The sequence below is a fragment of the Herpailurus yagouaroundi genome, unplaced genomic scaffold (genome assembly GCF_014898765.1).
Source record: "Herpailurus yagouaroundi ecotype Mexico unplaced genomic scaffold, PumYag 28, whole genome shotgun sequence".
Classification (NCBI taxonomy): domain Eukaryota; kingdom Metazoa; phylum Chordata; class Mammalia; order Carnivora; family Felidae; genus Herpailurus; species Herpailurus yagouaroundi.
Window position 1 is genome coordinate 12,865,930 of NW_024412376.1, and position 12,568 is coordinate 12,878,497.

At 40.4% G+C, this 12,568-nt stretch overlaps 1 protein-coding gene across 2 annotated transcripts in view; it reads left to right on the forward strand.

Moving 5' to 3' along the window:
* Nucleotides 1-530: 530 nt before the first annotated feature.
* The window catches only part of MSRA (methionine sulfoxide reductase A), a 462,819-nt gene continuing 450,781 nt past the window's right edge, over nt 531-12,568 (forward strand). Inside the window, exon 1 of one of the 2 annotated variants that reach the window (XM_040469218.1) lies at nt 531-996. In XM_040469218.1, coding sequence (XP_040325152.1) covers nt 861-996 — 136 coding nt within the window. In that variant the 5' untranslated portion in view covers nt 531-860. The remainder of the gene's footprint in view (nt 997-12,568) is intronic. The other variant, XM_040469276.1, reaches the window with a different exon arrangement.

Consider the following 12,568-nt stretch of genomic DNA (forward strand, 5'->3'; position numbering starts at 1 on the left):
AACCAAAATTTCACATATGGAACTCCCAAGTCACCCATCTGGCTTCACCCACCTTATTTTTTGGGTTGAAAATTTGTCAAAGAAACAAATGTTATCTCCCACGATTTGAGAAACAAGAATGATCCGACAGCAGCATTAAATTCACGCAAACTGCGTTAATGGTGGTATTAGCGCCGAGCTTCTCTATTTTCTTCCTCGCAAAATGGGCTTATCACTGTATATGTATGTGTGTATATACATAAAACATTATTTTGAATTATCTTCCCTATACTGAGCTTTTTGAAAGTTGTGCTTAGTTTTTATTTTGGATCCTCATCTTTTTGATAATTTACCATTACAATGGCTCCAGTGGAAATACACATACGTCCTCGTTGCCTGTAAAGTAGGTCGTCTTATGCCTTATTGGGCATACTGAACAACTGCTAAGGTTTTTAAGGAGGGAACGAACTTTAAAATCAAAGGCTAGGCATTATTTGTTTTTGACCCATGCCGCTTCACGTACTTCCTATCTTAATTAGTACATTTGTTCTCTCCCCGGGAAGTTTGTACTGAAGCCGAAGCCGAACCAGAAACACTAGCTGATGGCCTCCTAGGACCAGGCCCCCCCGCAGACGCCTACCCCACCCCCTACCCCCGGGCGGAACACGCCCTCAGTTACAGCCCTTCGGCCAGAGCCTTAGGTAACCTTGATTCCGGGTCGGCAGCGGCCACAGCCCGCAGCGCAAGCGGCCTCGGCGGACCCCCTGCCTGCAGCGCGGCCCAGTGCACGCCGGTCCCACTGCCGGGCGCCAGCCGCCCACTCCGCAGCAGCCGCTCCGCTCTCGACCGCGCCGTTCCGCCCGTCGGCCAGCGGCCCGCCCATGCTCTTGGCCACCAGGAGAGCTAGCCAGCTTTTCCACAGCCTCTTTCCTGTCCCGAGAATGGGCGACTCCGCCTCTAAGATCGTCAGCCCCCAGGAGGCATTGCCGGGCCGGAAGGAGCCGATCCCCGTCGCGGGTAAGGACTCAGGCACGCGCAGAAAGCACGGGCTTCGTCGCTGCGCATGCGCGTCAGCGCCCTGTAGCTGCGCGTCCTCCGCTCTCCCGGAAGAGAGCGGAGGGCCGGCTTCGGGCGGATTAGCTAGGTTGGGGTCTGCGCAAGCGCGAAGAGGCTTCGCTAGGGGAGGGGGGGCGGAGGGTCTTCGGTCCTCTTTCTTTGTTTGGCTTCTCTCTCTTAAACAGCATGTAGCACGTTGATGGAATCTAGTATGTTGGTAAAACTCACCTAGAGTGCAAATACCCCGGTGGCTCCCAACTTTGGGTAGGAAAAGCGCTGACCCGATTTCCGATCTTGCTCACAGGTGCGTGTGCCCTCAGTGCCGGCTTCTGTGCCTCCTCTTTTGTGCACGGTTCGCTGGAATAGTGGCCACTTGCACCGATGGTGCCGTGTTGTCACTAGAAGCAATGGAATGATACAGAACGATGAAAATTGCAGTTTTGAAATTGTATCTCAGTCCACTGTACTGGTTGCAAGAATTACCCTCGGGCTTCTGTTATTCTCCATGACTGCCCGGTTTCTCCTAATTGGCGGGAGCTGCCCCTAGCCCCGTCCTCGCGGGTCTGCCGGTGTTTGACTCAGTAGTGCGTAGGTGTCTGCTTTAGAGCTGTGCCTTACAAAGTTAAACATTTTCCAATCTCATACCAATACTTTTGGAAAATACAGTAAGAAGAAAAAAGTCAGAAAAATGCTTGGGTGCCCAGTAATGTTAAACTAAAGGTTCTTTTCGTAAAGCTTAAGCCTCATTTTCTGTTGCAGAAGGGGACCATACTTTAAGTAGAATTACCTTGGTGCAGTGCTTCTCAGAGTGTGGCCCTGGCAATTTGTACTTTAAACAAACACGTCATAGTTTGTAAACCACTGTCTTAAGAGTTGTTGAAGGATTAAAGGGTGATTAATCCTCTACATATGGCTCAATGCCAAGATAAATCCTGCATTTAAAAATTTTTAGGAATTGTTTTTCTTTTCCTTAAAGAATTATTGGGTATATATAGGAGGAGGTCACAGCGAGGCTCTGCGTATAGTACACACTAATCAGTATGAGAGGGGGAGAGGTAGAGTTTTTTTGGATTTGAGGCAATTTGGAAACTGACACTGTGTGACTTGTTTCTCCATCTACATTAGCACTTCTACTTCTTAGGCTTCCCTCACTTCAACCCCAACTCATAGCCAGCCCTAAACATTTGTTTGTGTTTTGGCTCAGAGAATTAATTTTAAACTTTTATTTAAAAAATAATATTTTTTACAATTTACCATTTTTTTTACAATTTTATTTTTAAAAATAAATTATAATTTTTTTTACAAACCAGTATTCATAAATGGATACTTAAAGGCAGTGCTTTTTCAATGTTGCACATCCTCAGCTTGTCCTGAACTTACTCTTTACACACTATGGGTGTTTTGGTATGCCCTCCCAGAAATCTAAAAAACAAACAAATGAACACAAACATCTTGTTCAGAGCTCCAAACTGGTTCAAGATTAGCTTTGACCAAAATTTAGTTCTGCTTAATCCTAACCAAAGTGTTCCCAATCAATTACCTGGTACATAAATGACACTTTTGGTAAAAGATTAACCAACATGACGGAAATGAGCCAATGATTTATTTGTCATATCCACCTAATAAATCTAACAGAAAACCTCAGGGCCTGGTTCTGTTCCAGGCTCTTCATCTTGTCTTTTTATGTAATCATGCATATACCTCTGTATCTAGACCAGTGAACTGCTTTTTTTGGGTGTAGGGCTAAGGCTACAATGCATATGTATATGCAGTGCATATGTCCTTATTGCTTTGCTGTTGTAACTCTTTCCCCCGCCTAATATTTCAGTTTTAGATTGCAGCCGGTCCAATCCCCACTTCCTGTACAACTCCTGCTTTGACAGATTGTTGAAGGTTCTCGGATTGGCCCCAGAAATGGGCAGGATAGTATTACTTCCTTGGTAGGTTTTGGTGGCTGTAAGCTTGAAGCTTATGGATTTAATAATATTGTTTTGAAAGTCAAATTCATCTCTACCCCAGCCTCCAATCTGTTTAACAGCCCTTCACTTCTCTTTGTTGTTTCTGTGTCTGTTATTTGTGCCCTGACTCTCAAAATTTCTGTGATAAAAGCATCACCTTTTGATTTTAGAAGATAAGTCTTATTTAGTGTCTTTGGTTCAGCTTAGCACTAGGCTCTGTCTTTGTGCACTATTACCAAATATTTTTCGTGTGAAGAGTTACATTTTAGCCTTAATCCTACCTTTTTTTGATATTCGTAGGGAAACTTAACACTTTTTTTTTTTTTTTAATAAACTGTGGCCTAATAGTAGATTTCTACTTTGCAAGAAGGTTAAGATTCAATCCTTCAAAGTTCTTTAATGCTTAGTTTCTCCCAGGCGACCTGTAGTGGATCAAAACATGAGTTGTCCTATTTTGGGTGATTGGTTACAACTAAACTTGGACTGGACTGCCTCATTTGAAGCACACTCTGTTCAGATTAGTGGTGGGTCCTGGACAGCACTGGCTGGCTGGCAGGGCATGTAAGCAGTTTGCCTGATCTTCTATGTGGAGGCAGTCTCTCTCTGTTTTAGTGCCTGACTAGACAGCAATACTCAGAGAACTTTGGGGAAAAGTGGAATTCATGCTTGTTGAACTGAAATGGTGGGCAATTAATTGCTAGAGACAGGCAGAGGTGGAAGGCTTATAATTAAAACCTCAGAGTGTCTCCTATGTTGTTAAAATGTGAATTTATTATAGTTAGAACTAATCTTATTTCCAGTGAATTAATTACTCTAAAAGCCCATTTTTTTTTTTTTTAATGGCACTTTGTTTTTGGTTTGTTTTGCCTATTGGAGATATTGCTAATCTGTTTTTTTGATCAGATGTTTGGGATTTGGAGATATCATTCAGGATAACATTGACAGCTCCTATGTGATCTCTACTTTCTTGCCTTTATATTCTTAGTGTTCACTAGGTGAACACTGTTCTGTAGTCTTCACTATATTACTGTGGTTTTTTTTCGGAGAGAGGAAGAGATGTAGAACACCTGCCCATGGTGTCCTCTTTTAAGAACTTTAAATATAAGTAGAAAAACAGTAGAACAATATGAATAGTCCAAAAGGCACCTCTTTGAAAAACAGTTGAACTATGACAATGAAATTTATGAGCTGTAGCTGTCTAATAAAGAAAAAAGGGAGAAAGTACAAATATACAAAATTAACAACTGAAAGGGGGGAGTAATAGAAATTGAAAATTTAAAGACTCATGAGAGACTGTTTGTTTAACTCTTTGAAAATAAATTTGAAAACTTGGATGGAATAGATAATTTTTAGGAAAATATAACTGACCCAAACTGAAACCAGAAACATTTAGGAAATCTAAGCACAATGATTTTTCTAGCAGAAATGAAGTTGTCAGAGTTGCCTCCTCTCAAAGCATCATGTTCAGACAATTTTACACTGACACTTCTACTAAATATTTAAAGAGCAGGTAATTCCAATAGTATTTAAACTAAAAGAATTGTCAGATTCTTTTTAAGCAGTAAGTATAATATTAAAACCAAACCTGATAAAGATTGCACAAAAAAAGAAAACTGCACACCTGTCCCACTTATGAATATTGATGAAAAACTGCTAAATAAATATGAGTGAACAGAGCCCAGCAATGGGAGTTAGTTCCAGAATGTAAGGATGGGTCAGTATTAGGAAATCTATTAATATAATTCATCATTTAATTGATCTATGAAGAAAAATGATGTAACTGATATAACTGTCATCTGGATGCTGAAAAGTCATTTGACTACCTTTAACAACTATTCTTGATAATAACAGAGACGGCTACTTCCATAACATGATATAATAAATCTATTTCTGCTCAAAGGCCAACATCATGCTTAATGAAGAAACATAGAAATTCCCACTGAAGTCCTAACCAGGGAAAAATGTGGAGATGGTCCACTCTTGCTCAGCCTAGTAGCTGGTATGCCCCATTACTAAATGCTTTTGTTGTTAAGGTTATCATGTTAGCTTTAATCTCTATAAAATTTTTTTTTTAACATTTTATTTATTTTTGAGAGACAGAGCACGACAGAGCACGAGCAGGGGAGGGGCAGAGAGAGCGCAGGGGGACACAGATTCTGAAGCAGGCTCCAGGCTCCGAGCTGTCAGCACAGAGCTTGGTGCGGGGCTCAAACTCATGGACCGTGAGATTATGACCTGAGCTGAAGTCAGATGCTTAACCAACTGAGCCACCCAACTGAGCCACCCAGGCATCCCTATCTTAGCTTTAATCTTAACTTTTTGTGTTAAGAAAATTTTCATGTTTAAAAATTTTTTATTTAAAATTTATTTTAATTCTAGTGCAGTTAACATCTAGTATTATATTAGTTTCAGGTGTACAATATAGTGATTCAATAATTTAGTACTTCACTCAGCGCTCATCTTAATTGCCTTCACCTATTTTATCTCCCCCGCCCACCTTCTCTCTGGTAACCATCAGTTTGTTCTTTATATTTAAGACTCTGTTTTTTGATTTGTCTCTTGTTTTGTTTCTTAAATTCCACATATTAGTGAAATCATATGGTATTTACCTTTCCTTGACTTACTTCACTTAGCACTATACTCTCTAGATCCATCCATGTTGTTGCAAATGGCAAGATCTCATTCATTTTTTAAATTTTCTTTTTTTTAAAGTTTATTTATTTTGAGAGAGAGAGAGAGAGAGAGAGAGAGAGAGAGAGAGAAAATATGAGTGGGGGAGGGGCAGAGAGGGTGGGGGGAGAGAGAATCCGAAGCAGGCTCTGTGCTGTCAGCATGGAGTCCGATGTGGGACTTGATCCCACAAACCCTGAGATCGTGACCTAAGCTGAAATCACAAGTCAGATGCCTAACCAACTGAGCCACCCAGGTTCCTTGATCTCATTCTTTTTGTGGTTGAATACTATTCCGTTGTGTATATGTGTATATATATATAAAACCACATCCTCTTTATCCATTCACCTATTGATGGATACTTGGATTGGTTCCATAATTTGGCTATTATAAATAATGCTGCAGTAAACAGAGGACTGCATATATCTTTTTGAATTAGTGTTTTTGTTTTCTTTGGATAAATACCTGGTAGTAGAGTTACTGGATAATATGGTAATTCTATTTTTAATTTTTTGAGGAATCTCCATACTGTTTTCTCTAGTAGCTGTACCAGTTTGCATTTCTATCAACAGTACTTGAGGGTTCCTTTTTCACCACATCCTCACCAACACTTGTTTCTTGTGTTTTTGATTTTAGCCATTCTAACAGATGTGAGGTGATATCTCATTGCAATTTTGATTTGCATTTCCCTGATGATGAGTGATGTTGAGCATTTTTCCATGTGTCTGTTGCCATCTGTATGCCTTCTTTGGAGAAAAGTCTGTTCATGTCTTGTACCCAATTTTTAATTGGATTATTGTAATTTTTTTTGAAGTTGAGAAAATTTTCATCTTTTTATAGGCTACTACTGTGGCCTAATAGGTGAGATTCACATCTTCAAACTTCTTTACTGTGCAACTTTTCCAAGGCTGCCTAAAGTGGGTTAAAGCATGACTAGACCTACTCTGGGTGATTGGTGTTATTATTTAGCATTGTTTTGTAAGTGGTAGCTAATGCATTTATATAGGAGAAGGCAATTAGAAATGTACAAATTGGAAAAGAAAAGGTAAAATGGACACTAACTTGCAGATGATGAGATTATATACCTGGAAAATCTAAGAGAATTAATAATATGGTATCAGGATATATACTAGACAACAACCAAGAGTTTTACTCTGTGTAAACAACTTGTTAGAAAATATATGGAAGAAAACATTTATAATAGCAACCAAAAAAGTTAAAATTTATGAATAAACGTAGCAAGAGCTGAGGGTCCTGAGTTCAAGCCCAGTGTGGGGGTTCTGTGCTCGGTGTGAAGCCTACTTAAAAAAAATTAATAAAAATTCATAGGGAAAAATAAACAGGAAGAGTTACAGTAACTGTTAAAGAAGAGCAAAGAGGGGCAACTAGCCCTACCATATAGTAAAAATAAAGTTCAGTAATTAAGTCAATGTGATACTTGTCCGTGAATAGATAGGTCAATGGAGCAGAATAGAAAGATGAGAAATTCTTAAATACCTATGGGGATGTAGTATATCATAAAGGAGATATCTTAAATCAGTGGGAAAAAGATGGAATAGTCAAAAAATGGCTATGGGACAACTGGGTAGCCATATGGAAAAAGAAAGTTGGATCTTTATTTCACATCTTAAACCAGGATAAGTTTTAAAGAGATATTTGATAATAGCTCATGCTTATTGAGTGCTTACTGTATGTCAGACACTCTAGTAATTACTTTTACCAAGACATTTAATCCTCACAATAACCCCCCTCCCCCCACCATGTGGTAATTATTATTATCCTCATTTGTTGATCTGGAAACAGGCCCATAGAGATAGGTGACTTATCCCAGGTCACATAGCTAATAAATGGTGGATCTGGAACAAGAATGTGGGCGGTTTGGCTCTAGAGTTTGTGATGTTATCTACTCTACTGTTTCTCCATTTAGTTACATGTAAAAATGAAACAGGGGTGCCCGGGTGGCTCAGTTGGTAAGTGTCCGACTTCAGCTCAGGTCATGATCTCACAGTCTGTGAGTTCAAGCCCCGCGTTGGGCTCTGTGCTGACAGCTCAGAGCCTGGAGCCTGCTTCCGATTCTGTGTCTCCCTCTCTCTCTGCCCCTCCCCTGCTCATGCTCTGTCTCTTTCTGTCTCAAAAATAAATAAAAATTTAAAAAGAAATGAAACAAGTAAATGTTAGAAAAGGAGAATTCTTATAAAATACCTTTATAATCTTGGGGTAAGGAAAGCCTTTCTAACTATGACTTGAAAATCAGAAGACTTAAGAAATTGATAAATTAGATCACAGCAAAATAAAAATCTTCTCATGGCAAAAATTACCGTAAACAAATTCAAAAGAAAGACTGGGGTAAATATTTGCAACTTATAAGAGAAGGACTATTCTCCCTAATATGTAAGAAGCTCCTAGAAATTAATAAGAAAACACCAACATCCATTATAAAAATAGGCGGAGGTTATGAACAGATAGTTTATAGAAAAGGAGGTACAATTGGCTCTTAAACATATAAAAGAGTGAGCAACTTCTCTCATAATGAGGAGAATGCAAACACCATTTTTCATTTTTCAGATTGGCAAAAATCCAGAACTTTGATGGTACACTCTGTTGGTAAATCCTTAAGGAAAAAGGCACTCTTGTACATTGCTGGCGAGAGTGTAAATTGGCTCAACTCTTACAGAAGGCAATTTGGCAATATCTGTAAAAAATTTAAATGCATATACCTTTTGACCCAGGAATTCAATTCTGGGAATTTATCCTACAGATACACTTGCACGCATGCCAAATGATGACTATACCAGGTTATTCACTGCAGCTTTGTTTGCAGTAGCCAAAGATTGGAAACAACCCAAATGCCCATCAATAGGGGCTAGTTAAATAAATTGTGGTTCGTCTTCACAATGGAATATGCAGCTGTAAAAAAGAACGTGGAAAATCTATATGAATGGGTGTGGAGCGATTGCCAAGATATAGCGTTAAGTGAGAAAAGCAAGGTCAGAACAGTGTTGTATGGTATGCTAATTTTTGTGTGAACAGGGAGGAAAATAATAAGATGTATGCACAAAGAAACTTTGAAAGGATAGCTAAGAAAGTAAAAGCTGGGGAGAGGGCTGTGCAGTGAGCTGAAGATGGATGGGACACACAAGTGGGAGATTTTCCTTCAGGCTTTCGTGTAACTTGATTCTTGATAAGTGACTGCATTATTGAGTTAAAGAACTCTGCTATGAGGATGATCCTTTTCTGCGGTTTTTAGTTTAATTGACCACCTTTCTGTCATCTTTTGTCATCCCTATTTCAAATTCTGTTTTTTAAATTTTGCTCTCTTTTTCTTGTCAAGTAAGTCTTTTTTTTTTTTTTTTCTTTTCCTTCCCAACTTGCTTTTGTAATCAAAATCTACATTTTGGCGTGATTTAAAAATCTAAATTTAGACGGTGAAATTGGAATAAGTTAATCCAAGTCATTTTACATTTCATAAATATTCATTTTTATTGAAGCATCAATTGTGGTGGCATCATTTATACAAAGAAAAGATCTTTGGGGACAAATTCCTTCCACTATTATGTAGAAGGCATTATGTGTATTTCTTTTATTTTGAGTGATGTACATAGACTTTTAAAAGAAAATGATAGAAAACAATTTTCCTTTTAGAAAAATTTTCCCCAATGTGTGATTAATTTCTAAATTGTAGGACACAGAGCTATTATTTCTCCTCTTTGCATCTTGTCTGCAGCTCTTTATTTTACCCTCTGTTTCAGAACCCTCCGTGTTTCCCTGAAGTCCCTGGCATAAGGGCATTCCATACCTCTCCTGATCTGATCCTTACTGTCCCAGCCTTTCTTCCCACCTTGCCTCTGGCTAACATGTGTTTCAGTGTTTTGTCTTTCGAGCTGCTCATGTGATTCTACCCAAGTGGGTTTCATATACCAGTGTTTTCATTTAGCCATTCATTAAATGTTTGTTAAATGCTTGCCCAGGTGAAATGTTGTTTTCCATATATCCTTATGCTACCTCTTCCTCAAAACTTGCCCTGGTTCCCTTTTCTTTACAACCTAAGTGATCCCTTTCTTTTCTTCTGGGCAGATAATTATGCACTATTTCATGAATCCTCCTCTTGGATTTCACATTGTTACTTAGATACTGTTCTACTACCCAGGCTGTTAAATCAATATCTTTTCTCCTCATATGAGGGAGAGCTGCCTCGAAAGATGGCTGTTCTGGGGTGCTTGGGTGGCTCAGTTGGTTAAGTCCAACTTTGGCTCAGGTCATGGTCTTGCAGTTTGTGGGTTCAAGTCCCATAGTGGGCTCTCTATTGTCAGTGCAGAGCCCGCTTCAGATCCTCTGTCCCCTTCTCTCTGTGCCCCTTCCCCACTCTCTCTCGCTCTCACTCAAAAATAAACTTAAAAACAAACAAACAAAAAAAAGAAGGCTGTCCAGAGGGAGGAGCCATGTTTCACTCCTTAAAGGGAGGCACTGGCCATGGTTGATCCTGTTTTATTCCTTAGTCCGTAACGGTTCACAGAGGACACTACCCACATCAGGCACTCAGTTATGGTGTATGGATATCAGGTAAAGTATGGTTAATGTTGGCTAAAGGTGGTCTTTTTGTGTGAACATTGTGTGACCAGGATGACACAGAGAAGCTAACATAGCTGATCTTTTGTCCCTGTGGTATATACTCTAAATAATTTTTTCACTAGCAGTGATAGACTTGGGCTGATTTCAGACTGTCTTACCGATCATTCTTGTGACCAGTAGTAAACTCTTCTACTTGCCAGGATAAATGATGAGGAGCCCCCTCATCTTTAAATCTCTAAGCTGGGATTTGTTAGGAATCTGCAGCAATGGTTGGGAAAGATGCTCTGGGGAGGGGAGGAGAGTGAGGACAGCTGAGGCAAGGAATGGGGAGCTAGTTGGGTGAGGAGACATCAGTTTGTGACATGGGCCCCAAGAGTGCCAGAGGCCTCCAGGCCTTCAGCAAGGACCAGAGTGGAGGTCTCTTTGCTAGGCTTGGTCTGCCCCTTCATAGACCCCAGTGTCCTGCCAACCCGGCAGATGGCCGGATCCCTTCCCATGCCACAGCAGCTGGCCGACCCTGTCATCTTGTGCCAGCCAAAATCTTCAAACTCTGATGAAGTATGAGAGACTGAATTCTGCAAAAGATGGGTTCAGAGTGTAAATGCATGATGAGTGAAAGTCGTGGGGCCTTTATCCTATTCTTTCGTCTCTTTTCCATCATAAATTCCCAGTTTGAGAGCATCAGACACACCCATAAAGAAGATTTTATTCATTATCTGGGTATCCCTTAGCCAGGTCAAGTTGACACATAAAATAACCATCACACTTTCCTTGGTCTCTGCCTTTATCCTTCTCAGTTTACCATGAGCACCGCTATTAGACATCTGTTTAAACCTCAAATTTCATACTACCACTGCATAGGAAATAACAGTGACTATGTGATTGGTGCGATTGTAACTGAACTCAAGGCAAGTTCAGTTGCACTTTGGCTGCATCAAGTTGAACACAACCCAAAGGAGTGTTGAAAGCAGAGAACTTTTTATTGTTATAAGTAAGGAGACAGAGTCATAGCTCTCAAAGTACTTTCTCCCCATGGGGTTAGCACAGGAAGCTTTTATTTGGTGTATTGGGAATGGGGGCAGGGAGCTAACATATACATAAGGAACTTACACATATTTTATTAATTAGGCACTTCGGTTCGATTGCACATGCCTAGCATGTCAGTATGGTAGTGCATACAATGTATGTTCAAAAAATGGCAGGACACTCCACCCACAGGAGGAGGTCTTAGTAGTATAATGAACTAAAAGGTAACTTCAGGATAACTCAGGGGCTTCTGCACAGGTCATTAGCTCCAATCCACTCAAGCTGGCTCACGTGAGGAGCGATTGGGCAAACGCGTATCTGGGCATCTCCTTGGCAGGAACTGCTGATTTTCAAAAAACGGAACACATTCCTTCCTTGCTTTTGTCTTTTCCCTCTCCTCCCTTCTACTGATAGCTTGCAGCCATCTGATTTGAGTAATTTCTGTTGCGTCCTAGCTAACGTGATGACACTTTTCATCCTGGAGTTAGAAACTTCCTGTAACTTGTTAACCTCAGTGTTCTGAGCTCCGTACCGCCCCCGCCCCACACCCTCAGCTGACTCTCCTCTTAGTTCCTTTCTTCCAGGACGTTTGCTGTCTTCCTCACAGCCCATCTAAATCTTCCTGGGTCTTTCAAGGCTCAACTCACTTCTTCCCCTTCCATGTTGCCTTTTGGGAGCAGTTTCAACTTCGATTGTTCTTGGAGTTTGTGGTGGAGCTAGGGCTTTGGGGCCTTGTTTTGCACTTTCATTCCACTGTGTCTCCCTAGGGAGGTGAAAGTTGAGTTCATGTAATATATGTGGAGCTCAGTGATAGCTATTTTTCTCCCTGGTGGTTCCTGAACTCTTAGTCTGGTTATGGTGCCCTGCTGGCGTGGCCAGAGGTCTTGCTTAGATTACAGTGGCTAAGCTGCTTGGTTTTCTGGTATCTTTCCCCTGGATGTCCTATCAAAATGTTCTTCCCATTTGATGAGATACTTGACTACTTTGACTCATGATCCTGTTAGAAGATAAACTGAGACATATTAATTTTTTTAAGAGTTTATTTGAGCAAAAGTTGACTCAAATTGGGCAGCATCTGATCTAGCAGATAGAAAGGAGCTCCAAGGAGCTTGTACACAAATGAAGGGCTTTTACAGGAGAAGGGAATGGGAACAAGGAAGTTATACTAGGCAAAAGAGCGGGTTGGTTATTGCAAGGATATGTTCCTCTAGGCAATGGCAAACTAGTTAACTAGTGCTGATCAGGCAATTTCTGATTGACTGGTTTAAGATTTCATTTCTGGGACAGCCATAACTGTAGGTTAAGTCTTG